At 36.5% G+C, this 13,001-nt stretch overlaps 1 protein-coding gene across 1 annotated transcript; it reads right to left on the reverse strand.

Moving 5' to 3' along the window:
• Positions 1-1,919: 1,919 nt before the first annotated feature.
• Positions 1,920-13,001, reverse strand: LOC107551173 (protein FAM83F-like). The gene is made up of 5 exons (XM_016232698.1): positions 12,260-13,001; positions 7,667-7,834; positions 4,671-4,792; positions 3,699-4,564; positions 1,920-3,081 (listed from the first exon to the last, which is right to left on the reverse strand). Exons 1-5 carry the CDS (start codon positions 12,719-12,721, stop codon positions 3,032-3,034), a joined length of 1,668 nt encoding a protein of 555 aa, XP_016088184.1. The 5' UTR covers positions 12,722-13,001; the 3' UTR covers positions 1,920-3,031.

The following is a 13,001-nucleotide window of genomic DNA, read 5'->3' on the forward strand; positions in this document are numbered from 1 at the left end:
TCTCTCTCTCTCTCTCTCTCTCTCTCTCTCTCTCAGCACTCAGAGGTCACCGCTGCTGTGTGTGCAGCCACAGGGTTGGCTTACATGGTGGTGTAGTGGTCAGGCTTTCTGTGAAAAAATAGTTTCCTATTTATTTAACGCTTACGAGAAATGCCTTGGAAAGATTTTATTTGTAAAATATTGTGAAATATCCATGTCTAAACATGAAACAGTTTGTATGTTCCCGGAAACTGTCGGATTTTTCTGCTCCTGTTTAAGTGAGAGCTTCATTTTATTTTCAATGAAAAACATTTAAATTAAGCAACATTTCAAAGCATTTAATAAGGTATTTGTGTTTTGAAGCACAATTTGGCTATTTTTTTTTATTTGTATCATTCCATTTGACTAGCACGCATTTATCATTTTATTATCATAGGATTTGTAAAAATCTAATTAATATGTCTGTCTTGTAAATATTGCGACGCCAGTTAGCATTAACATTGATCAGGTTGAAATGATCCATATGCTGTACATAATAAATGACTTATTTAATGAATGTACCATTATTTGATTATAAGCGTTTGTCATTTCAGGCAATTCCTAAAACTTTGGAATACATAAGACTATGTTATTAAACTATAATGATTGCGCACTGGGATTCTCTAATTAAAGGTCTTTACAAAACAAGCCTCAGTTTCACCAAGTACTGCACACATTTGTCCAGCAGAGGGCACCGTTGCTCAAGCTTCACAATCCCTGCAGCGTATGTAGCCTATATATTTATAAGCGTACAGTACATACACTGGAGGGATTATGAAGATAGACTTTAATATCAATTACATAAAATAAAATTAGGATATTTGGGACTTTCCCCCCAATAATTTCAATGGCAGAAAGTATACCTGAAGCTTTTTTTTTATACCAGCTTTTCGAGCCTGGAACATGAGAAACATTTGAAATGACGCTCTAGTCTACTGAAAAAAGTAGCACATTTGCTTCCTTTGCTACATCTATACTGCACTTCTTGTGGTCTACAAAAGCACACTCCCCTCTTCCTGTGCATAATTTCCTTTATCTCTGCCAATTCGCTCGCCATCTCTTCAACCATTTCTGTTATTTCCCTTGCAAGACTAAAGAGTCTGGCTCAAGGTCATGCAGGTCACTGGTTTAACGTACATGCTTTAGCAACACACATCATGTTACATGTGTAAACAAGGAAAGGCAAATGTCACACCCATGTTAGCCTAACAGATCTGTTGACGTATCTCTGATTATGTCAGCCTGGTCAGGTACTGTGGATGTCATCTTAAACACAGCTTAGTTTAATGCCGTCTAATATAGCTACAATTCAACACAATATTGCATTATCCATCAACTCAATACTGACCATTCAGCCGTCCATGAATCACCTGAGAGGTGTTCAGATAATGCAGGTCATGTTTTCAGTGGTCTTTTGAACTTGGGCAACACTGAGATGACTGTCAAAAGGTGGCCTAATTTACCATACAATTTTTTTCATAAACTCTAAACTAACAGTTCATCATTTTTCAAAGGACTTAAACCCAAAACTTTTGAGTTTGGGAGAAAAATAAAATCAGAAATATACCACAAATGTTCAGTACATTATCAAGCACTTAGTTTTTCCTAAATATACTCTCTTCCAAGAAGTTTCTGCATTCAAAGAATTCGGTATGATACTAGTTTTTCTATAGTTGTCATTTTCTAAGCATACCAAAACCCATAATGGCATTTGACCGCTCACATCTACAGTAATAATAAACCTGATAAATTGTGTAAAAGCAACTGTTTAACCTGATTAAACTAACATTTGGCAAATTAGGCTTATTGTCTTTTCTTCAAGGCAGTTTTATGCAGTGCAAGATCACATCTTCTGGAGTTAAATGAAAAGAAATAAGAAGCAACAATATATTTAAGGCCACAGCTTTTTATTTATTGGCACTATTGATCTAAAAATCAGTTTATTATTTCCAAGCGCCATTAGTTCACACAGAGCACGTTTTTGCCTTCCACTGTGCTGCATTGTAATTGATTTTTTATGTAAACATGCAAAACAGATGTCAGCTTTTTATTATAAAACCCCCTCAAGATGTTCTTATACATTCCACAGATTTGTTATGCATCTTTAAATCAAGAATGTGTTCTGTGTGAATTCTTAAAAACACAGTACAGAAATTTATATTTATAAAGTAATAAAAGTGTACAAATCATGCCATGTACACATAAAGCCATTAATTTTACATTGCTGGACTGCTTTTCTTTTTGTTGAACATAATGATTTAAAAGTCACTTTCAGACCAAGCAGCTCGAACACCAATGCAGCGATTTCATGGGACCAAATTAAATCTGTGTGGGGAACCTTTTCCCCCCTCAAGCAAAACTCTCAATATTACAGATTCATATTGAAATGATTGGATTTCGCCTGGGAAATTTTGCTGAGCAATGGTAAATGTGACCGCACCTTCAATGGTAACTGATCAGGCTTGTTTTCATCTGTCATCAGTCAGCTTTGCTATGGAGCTTTTCCCTCCTTCCTTTATGACTCTGAGGGAGCCACAGGCTCGAGGATTGGGTAAGTGCAACTGATTAGGCCAGGGTAAATATATGCAGGGCAAAGATCTGCTGAACAGGAAATATGTGTAGCATGCTACATCTTCGCTCTTACATTCAAAGCTCTGCAGTCCACCTCTGTAACTGGCAGGAGGTCACATGATCACAGAAAGCACACTACAGTTCAGTCATTCTTTTTCTGACACCAGCTCCTCGCAGCGTCAGCAGCATTTTGGAGGTTGTTCAAACAACCTCACTTCCCTTTAAAAACACAGCACCAATACTTAGTTTTTCAGCTGACAGCTGAATCAATATTATTGTAGGGAGAATCACTATCCACATCTTGTCCAAACTGAACATAATAAAGAAAAATGTCTTCTTTTTTTACAGCATATATTGTTAATATTCTCTTAGAAATGTCTCTTGTATCCAAAATCCTGATCTATAAGCACACATTCTTGTTGATTCCTTTTGCAGAGATACCTCAGGACTGAATACAGGCCTTCTTCTGGTTACGCCTCCGCCCTCTCGGACCTGAAAAGAAACGAAAGATGTCAAACAAGACTTTAAAAATATCAAAATAGGGCTGCATGATTAATCTAAATGAAACTCTGATATGGCTTTGTGCTATTATCAAATTACAAGGGCTGCAGTTTAAATAAATAAATAAATAGATGCAATGTTACAGAGTGAAGCACAGCACTGTGTTCTTATACGTCTCAATGCCACTCCAATTGAGCACTTTAATATGCGTTTGGGAACACAACATGTGGCAACCATCTTCTCATACTTGCTGCAATGAGAAGCGCTTAAAAAGGAAGCTTTAAGGGCTTCCTGTTGTTTTCCATCAAAGTAAAGGTTCTATTGTTAAACATTGGAAAATAAAGAAATTAAGACAGCTATAAATATTATTATTGTAATTTTATAGTTTTTAATTATATAGTTTATTTATAGCATTGTTGATATACAATAACAAAATTTGGGCCAAATTGTGTAGCCCTACAAACAAGCAAACCTAGAATTTTTTATATCACGTTTTAAATTGCATCACAATTTTTATCTGAGAATTAAAAATACATTCCCCCCCCAAATTGTGCATGAAAACACTGCACTACTCAAAAGATAGATAAATGAATAATCAGCATACGTACCATCCTCACCATCTGTGGCAATAGTCTGAAGAGAAACACTCCTTGGACCCATTTTGTTCTTCTTGAGTTTAAACTTCACCTGTGGTGGATTCTCTATCATCTCAAATGTGTCTTCAACTTCACCAGTGCTGTCAGTCTCTGAGATCTTGCGAGGAGTGGGAGTGACGCGTTTGGATGCGTCTTCTTGCTCATTAATATGATTGGCCAACCAAGATGCTTCCTTGGAGTTGCTGGTAACCTTAGTGTCTTTATGACTGATCTGTTTCACATCTGTGCTTTGATGGGTTGTTTTAGAGAGAGTGTCTGGACTCTGGTTGTTTGCTCTGCCTTTCAAGAAATGCCGGAAGGAAGAGCGCTGCTTTTTAGAACCAAACAGCGAAGGCTTCTTCCCATCGCCCTTACCATCCTCTGTCCCATCTGGGGATGAAGGGGACTGTGGACGTGCGCTGTCCCCATTGGTGTAGATTAATTTTTCCATGTTGTTCACAGAGGCATGGTCAACATAGTCTCTCAGCTTAGAAAGATCCTGCAGGGAGCCAGTCACACCTAGACTGTTGCCAACGACTAAAGAGTACTTAGGATTATGGTATTTATGTGCAGGCACCTTTAGGCCGGCCTGGTTGGAGTCCCCTACAGAGATCTGGAAGCGTGACGTGGATACAGGAACTGTGAGTTTGTTGGGTTCCGTTGGCGTTTTCAGCACAGGAACTGGCAGGGCCGGCTTACTGATGTGAAACTCACAATACAGGTCCACTTTATCAGACACAGCATACAGCTCTCTGAAGTCATTGTCGAAGAAGTCAACAACCTGTCCTGACATCACAGTGATTGTGTTGCGGTTCATCCTAGAGGAACTCCACGTAAAACTATAAAGATGGGAAGTGTACAGTAAATGTATTGATTAAAGATTGAACAAACGTACCACAATGGTGGACAAAACTATAAGATGTGCTGTTTGGTCTGTATACGAACCTGTATGATCCAAACATCACTTTCTCTCCATCTACCAACATGTACTTGGAGCACAGCGATCCTGGTAGACGGCCAAAGGACAGTGGCATGCCAGAGCCTCTCACAGTTCGCACACGCAGGTTCTGAAAGAGCAGAAAGAGAGAAAACAATGTTTAAAGCTGTGTGTACACTGCATAATTTTTTGCTGTGGAGTGTAAATCTATTGCATGTAAAATACTGTTTTAGTCATTCTGAGCTTGAGCTTGTCATCAAAATGATTTTGTATGATGTCGGCACCGATAGCATTGCGTTACGGACGTCTTCCCGAGTTCGAATTCTGGCTTGAGGACCTTTCCCGATCCCACCCCCTTTCTCTCTCTCCCACTTCGCTTCCTGTCACTTCTACACTGTCCTATACTAATAAAAAGAAACCACCAAAAATAAATATTAAAAACATGATTTTGTAAAACTACTAATGAACAGTCTCACATAATTTTGTTCAATAACATCAGGCATCCGAATGCAAGATAACATTTCGTCTGTGCACTCAGAGGTGCAAGCAATTTATTATGTAGGAAAAAAGTTGCAGGCTTCTCTAGTTGCAGTAACTTTTTTATCAATGATGCTTTGTGACAGTTTCAAAGGAACTGAAATGTTCGGGTCTATCTAGTAAAATAATTACAGTATGAGGAAACAAGAGGTCAGCAACTGGTGACATTGGGGCATGTGAGAGAGAAAAATCTTATTATTTAGCATTACATTTAAGTTATGAACAAAATTACCACAGGTCTGCTCTGAAGAATAAAGAAAGATCTCTTTTAGGGGGCCGTTCACATATCTTTTGTGCGCTCAAGTTCGTTATCCAGACACAACTGACTCCAGACTTCCAGACAAGATTTTTTTAATGGAAAAAAATTGCCAACATTAGCTCAAGGGCTTGTCAAAACAGACACGATACGGTTAAAAGTTTAAAAAAGTTAAAAGTCTTAGCTAAGATCTAGATCATACTGTCTGACATACTGTAAAAGATGCACAGTCTGCTATAACTTTTAACCAAGATCTGGCTTGTACCCCAAAAAGGTCATTAAAGGGCAGTTAAGGCCCATTTACACTGAAGAGCACTATCTTTAACTAAAGGTTTTAATAATTGTTCAAGTTCTATGAAAATAGTGTCCATAAGACAGCTGCAATGATAATAACACAGCAGAACGATTTAATTGGTATAACTTTCAGAATTATTTTTTTCCTGTTTATGAAAAATAAAACGTTGACAGACAGTCAAAATTCACTGACTTTAAAGAGCTTGCATGCTAACAGCAGCAGACAACAAAACTGCCATGCTTATAATAAATGTATTGTTATCGTCTGTGAGTGTGAATGATATAGCTACTGTTATCTTTATAGTTATTGTTCTTGGCATGAACAGTATAAAGTGGCAAATCTGGATTTTACAAAAGGCACGAGGTGTCAGAGCAACACACCTGACATGGGCAAATATCCAAGGTGAAGTCGGTAGTGAGAGGTTAATGAAAAAATCCTTGCACACAGGGGTGTGGCGATTTCATTTGCACACTGAGGTCTCAAAAGAAAGGAATACTGTAACGACAAAAGGACTTTGAGTACAAGGCTGGCATGGATGAGGAAAAAGCAGAAGCGTGAGAGATTAGAGCACTCCACAACTCTCCTAAACAAGATCAAGTTGCCTTTTCTCTTAGTTCTGTTGAAATCTGCAGATCCTCTTTCAGGAAATAACAATGCTGAATTATCCAACTCTATCGCTCAGTGTAAAGTGTCAAATGAAAAGACCTAGTGTCCTATATAAAACAATCCACATAGATAAGGCTCATTGGCAGTGTATCTTAGGGAGATCGGCAGTATTTGGGGCAGTCTTGCGGAAAGCACTGGGTTTCATTCTACAGCGTGGTTATGTGTGTGCACAGCAGACCAGGAAGTCAGTTGAACCCTGTGGCAACAGCTCCAGAATCAACCAGAGTTTCAAGTTCACACAGATCCCTTAAAGGTCAGCTGACAGTCTGTTAACATGTGCATTTGTGAGTGATATGGTAAGTCACGTGTTCTTTTTGACTTCTTTTCCAGCAAAGCCTGATAAGGCACGTCTGACTATTGCTAACATACACACATTATGATGTTTTGATAACACGTGTCTTCACTTTAACTAGCATTGTGTGATCACACACAGGGAGTTCAGAATAAAAGGGCAACATTTTGGTTCACTAATGGCTAGTGCTAAGGAACAAAAATTGAATTGGGTTGAAGAACAGACACTGGTTTTTGCTTCCCAACCTGGTAGAAGGTAAAAGTTTACATAGTGTTGTTAAGATTACAATTGTTTGTCTTTAAACGCCATGTACTCAACGGTCAAGTTTACCAGAATTTCCTTGCAATTTTATAAGAAATAACAATACAATTAATTGTAAAAATTATATATATATATATATATATATATATATATATATATATATATATAAAAAGATATATGTTAGAAAATTATATATTGATAATATACAACAGTGCCAAGATGACTGGAAACAATGTTTGGTGATATATATATAAAATGATATTATTCATATATACAATTTATTTTATTTTGTAAAATAGGACCCTGACATATCACATTGAAAATGAAGTCTGTTACCAAAATATTTTGCAATGTGACATTATTTAAAGGCAAATATTGATCTCCAGTTTGCTAAGAACCAGACATTTAAGTATTTTTTTTGTATTAAAATCATAAATTATAACCTGTACCACAAATACTACTATGATGCATAAATATTTAAAAATGTGTATTTATTTTATTATGGTAATGTGATTTATTTTTTACTATGGTAATGAGAATAGATCTTCTCTTTTTTTGCATCATTTTAATAATAATTTGAGGGAAATGTGCTTAACTATCAAAAATAATGCCAGAAAATAAATGCCCTAAAACTGGCTTCATTTTTGTTTCATGCAAAACACAATTTCTTGTGTATCAACCAATTGTTATCACTCACTCTCAGGTGCTGCACAGAAATCTGCAGCCTGCTGCTCATGTCCAGGAAGTGCGGCAAGCCGTGCTCCTCCAGCAGCAAGTACACAGACACCCCCCTCTTACTCGCAGCATCTAACAGATCCTGCAGGATCAGCAGGTCCGTCAACAGGTCCATGACCACCGCAACCAGCTGAAAACCAAGTGAAACCAAACCAAGGTTAAAGCTTAGCAAATTCACTTAGCTTATCATTGCATCTGCTTTGAGGTGAGTATGAACCACATTGGGGATTTCTCTTTTCTTGCACTGCGACAGTCTAGTTTGTCTCAGTTTGAGTGAACACATGAAATCACATACAGAACACAGAGCACTCCAGCAGACACATTAGCAATGAAAAAGTCCAAACTCAACATGAGTCACAAGCTATTTATGAAACAAAGCAATCAATCTGGGTTAAAGGACACGTATGTGTTATATATAAACCACACACCACAGCATTTTAACAAATAAAATGCAAACTAGGTCAGCATAAAACTCATAATGATGTGGAAAAACAAGTTTAAATTTATTGGGTCAATTCAAAGCTTGTTTAAGGTAAAAGTTAGGCCTCAATCCCTTCTTCATCCTCACTGGCTGGCATGTCAAAGTGATGTAAATAAGAAGGAAACTATTTGCATTAAAGAGAAAACACAGATAACAGCTGAACAGGAGTGTCACAGGTTGAATCACTTTTGATAACACAGATTCAGTTCTTTCGCTAAAGCTGAAAATATTTGAAAATGACATGTTTTATTGATTGTAAACTATTCTTTAATAACATTTTTAAGCTTCTTTCACAAGTTACAGTACAAGGAAATGCTATTTTAACATTTACAGACATGTTTCTATCAGTTCCTCAAGAGGAGACACCATCTGCTTCAGATGAACACATAACATCAAAGACATGAGCGTCAGGATCGACCTGGATAGTATCTAAATACAACGTCCTGTGGACATAGTCTAATGCTAACATTGACACCTGATTTCCTGAAACTAAAACTAATAGTCAGCAATCGGCTTTGAACTTTTTAAGGCACATCTAAACATCATCCAACTAAAGCAGTAACTCAATAAGTGTACTCCGAATGTGAAGAGTATAAAATAACATTGCCATAAATGTGCATATAACGTCTGGTCTTCTAATACTCTATAGCAAGAATATTACAAAAGGTGTGCTTGAAAATCAATAGCAAAATCAGTTTATTAACCTCCTGAGACCCTGTGACCTCATATGAGGACATTCTATTTTGGTGTATTTCTCTGAGACTATACATGCCACAGTTTGAAGTCTGGATGGCCTGTACAGAGCACGTTCAGGGCTTTTCAGAGATACTAAATGTTTGGATGTTTCACTATGACCACTCCCTCTCCTTGGTCTTCAAATATGTCTGATATTAATTTAGTGACACTCTTATGGAAATATGATAATATGTTGTAATTATCATTTAAATCTGTCTAATTTTTAAACTGTCTGTCATAAATCAACATCTCGGGAAAATGTTATGGGGTTTCAAATCAAAATATGACTTTCTGTTATGAAACAGGATGTTGATTTCATACATGTCCTCATATGAGGACACTGGGACTAAAAGCATGTTTATTAGCATTTTGGGAGAATAGGGAAATAAATTATGTTTCAATATTCTATGAAATATTATATATTATTATGAAAATCTTGTCAAATATTACTCCCATTATTACACTTCTGTTTTCATTACATGTTGCCCCAAAAACACATTAATATGCAAATTAGATTTAGTTTATAGATACATTGTATATAATGAGAAAACCCGTTTATGGCCATTTTACACACATTTTGCAGAAAGAAAAATGGTATATCAAATCATTCTGTTATAAAATAGTTGAGAATCATCTTTATACAAAGTTTGGTAAAAAAAAAAAAAATTCCTGAAAACTAAAAATGTATTGGTGATTTAAAAAAATCTATAGTTTTTTGCCTATGCATGTTCATTCATGTCTTTTTTTTATTGAGTCCCGATGTCCTCTAGCATAACTTATGAACGAAATATAATTTTTTTACTTTTTTTTATGCTACAAAAATCTTTTCTAGGGTCTTAAGAGGTTAAGAAAAAAACAGTCTGAGTTGCTTTATAAATGTAAATCGACATCAGCGTGACTACAAAACAAGAGCAGCACCTGCCAGAACATAATTAACTTCAACGTCAAGTGCATTTGAATAAGTTTCACCGCAGCCCTCCAACAAATAAGTCTTCCGGGTGTACTTATGGTGCAAAGAGATGTGACGACAGTGTGACAACCAGAACACAGAAGTAAAATGTTTGTGTATTTACGATAAAATTAACCAGCTATATATTATACTGTATTAATTTTGCTGTTACAAACAGAGATGGCCCATTAAAATCAGGTCCAAAGATTGTAATGATCTGTTGAGTATTATTATCTCATTGTGTTCGGGATGTATGACAGATTTACAAGGCATTTGTGAGAGGAAACGGAACTAAATTACAAGTTACAATGAAATGTAGTAGTTCTTGAGTTAACACTTTTCATGAATGTTTTTACAGCTTTTGTATTTATTGAGGGTTATGTACATTGAGTGAAGGCAGCTGAAATGCGTTGTACCTAAAGTGTGTCATTATAACGTATCACTGTTAAGGAAGTCACACTGTGTGTGTATGACTTGAGGGCTCCGGCAGTGTGATTGACAAGGCACTTACAGACAAAACCCAAGGCTACATGAGCGTGATTTCCTGACTGATTATTACTTCACTCTTTTTACTGAAACTCATTCACAATGACACACATCATATAGTACACAAGGTTAGAGATATTTCTATACATACCTGATTTAACCAATGGCTAGATACCTCTGTTTTGTGTTTTTAGGGGAAATTGGTCTTTATGAGAATATCTTTTTCTTTTTAATAGTTCTTAATATATTATGCTAATAAAAATTCCATCATTAGATTAGATTAAGTTCATTATCATTTTGCAGTATCTATTAATTTATTTAGGCTTTTCATTTAAAGTTCAAATGAATGTTTCTATTTCATATCATTTTGTATGACTAAAGATCAATGTTTAGTCAGGGTGATTTCCAAATAAGAGCTCAGAGCTATTTCACAAATAAACAGCACTCCACCAAAATACCCATAGCCACAGGGACTAGGCCTCAGCAGTTTCTGAAGAAATGTCTTCTTCGGCAAACGAAATCTTAATATTTGTACTTAACTTCATTAAATCATTCCTTCTTCCATATTCCTTCCGTAGCTTTTAAAACAGTTAGGTCAGAGTTAAATGTTAGGCTAATTATTTTAAAAGATGAGCTTATGCTCAGTGGAAAGTACACAACCACATGACTGACAATTAACTTCAAAATATGTCATAATGACAGCCCCATATAAACTTATACAATAAAACTTGTTTAAGCCACATGCTTCATCATCATGTGAATCATACAAATGAAACCAATAAATCTATAAAACATCTGAAATATGACTTAGCGTAAGTCAGGACACATTACTTATATCCTTAAAATGAACTATATATTTCTGTTACTACTTTATTTGTTAATACTCCAATAGTGACAAGTATATTTTTAAATTTCACTATTAACCATTTGATTTCAAGTTAGAGATTCAAATATCAACTATTCACTTCCATCTAACCCACGTATTAAAATTGTTCCCATTCCAATTTTACGATGAAGGTTTTTGAAGTTTCTAGTAACTATTCCAAAAGATACTAGTATCTATTTCAATACACAAACATATTCACTAGACACAAGTACCTTATAAGACACAGACTCATAGTATTTATACCAGCAGTAACATTTCATATTTCAGTTACCACTACACTTTTAAAAATTAAGGTTATTTATTGGCATCAATGGTTCTATGGAGAACCTTGAACATCCGTGGAACCTTTCAAATGCAGAAAAGATTCTTTATAGTCAAAAAAGGTTCTTTAGATTTTTGAAATGTTCTTCAAAATGGTTCTTCTAGGAACTGTTCACTGAAAGGTTCTTTTGGGAACCAAAAATGGTTCTTCTATGGCACTGCTGCAAAAACAGCCTTTTGGAACCTTTATTTTTAAGAGTGTAGTTACCTTACTAGTTAGATTTTAGTAGAAACGATGTATTTAGTATCCAATCGCTACTAGGAAAACTAGATATTGAGAAGCTCCTGGAAATGGACTAGTAGCTAAGTACTAATACCTCAAGAACAGTTACTAGTTAAACTTGAATAGCTACCAGCAACAAATGATAATACACACAAGTTAGAAATTGCCTACATTGCCAATAGTAGGCTAAACAATGGGATAGCTACTTGTTGGGATACTATTGATGCTATTACTAGTAGCCTATATAATGCATAGGTACTGATGACTAATTGAACAGACATAGGTCACTAAGTACCCTACTAATGACTAATGAATAGTTAGGAATTTCCATTAGTCACTAGTTATTACTATTCTGTAGTCGTTATTATTGGAATACTTGTTTTTTTTCACTAGTAATTAAAAAAAAATAGTATATATATAAAAAAAGAAAGTATTTTCGTTTGGAATAAATGGTAGACGGCCATGGTCGCTTACCTTTGTGGATTCTTGAATGAGTCTGCGGACCACCTCTTTAATATGCGGACTGTTGGATTTTGGTGGGTGGGTGTAAACCGACACCCGAGTTACCCCTTTGTAATGGCCGTTGCTGGGCCAACCGATGTCCAGCGGAGGGATCTCCGTATCAGACATGGTCGGCCAGTAGGTTGAGTGCACACCTGAGTCTTCACTCGTATCATGGGGCGACCGTGAGCAGCAGGTGTCCGAGTCGCTGTCATATTCCTGGAAGGTGTCCCGCATCCATTTGACTTCCCTTGCGGAGAGAAAGTCTTTAACACTATCCTCTTTGAGACGCATCTTGAACGCGCCATCCCCGTTCTTCAAGAGCTGCTCGAGCGCGGCCCGCTGCTCCTCGCTGTAATAAAACTCCGGTTTGGACTCCGGTATTTTCACGTTAACATGTTCATCGTCCATGCATACTAGCTGAGACTCAGCCATGACAGCTGTGCTCCTGGAAACAACGGTTCACCTGTGTGGCTCCAGCCAGAACGCTCAGCACACCTTTACCTGTTCGAGTGGTTGGCTGAGGTGTCTCTGAGCTAGAATAAAGACAATTAGTGGGCGGAGCTTCGATAGCGTGGTAGGCGGGGCTTCTTGTGAATTGACATGACGACACTTGTTTAACTTAAAATAAACACGGATGAAACCTTCACGGTAGTTCCCTTGACTGACGCCAACTTTTTGTTTCTTTACCAAAAAAAGTAAATACAAGAATATA

The sequence above is a fragment of the Sinocyclocheilus grahami genome, unplaced genomic scaffold, assembly GCF_001515645.1.
Source record: "Sinocyclocheilus grahami isolate Dianchi unplaced genomic scaffold, SAMN03320097.WGS_v1.1 scaffold416.1, whole genome shotgun sequence".
Classification (NCBI taxonomy): domain Eukaryota; kingdom Metazoa; phylum Chordata; class Actinopteri; order Cypriniformes; family Cyprinidae; genus Sinocyclocheilus; species Sinocyclocheilus grahami.

What these genes read in the sequence shown, in the direction of transcription:
- LOC107551173 (XM_016232698.1), bottom strand. Translation starts at nt 12,721, where the DNA reads ATGGCTGAGTCTCAGCTAGTATGCATGGACGATGAACATGTTAACGTG. An exon ending in TTTCTGTGCAGCACCTGAGA is followed by an intron (nt 4,793 to 7,666) that starts GTGAGTGATAAC and finishes CTGCTCTTTCAG; the next exon opens with AACCTGCGTGTGCGAACTGT. An exon ending in TGCCACAGATGGTGAGGATG is followed by an intron (nt 3,082 to 3,698) that starts GTACGTATGCTG and finishes GTTTCTTTTCAG; the next exon opens with GTCCGAGAGGGCGGAGGCGT.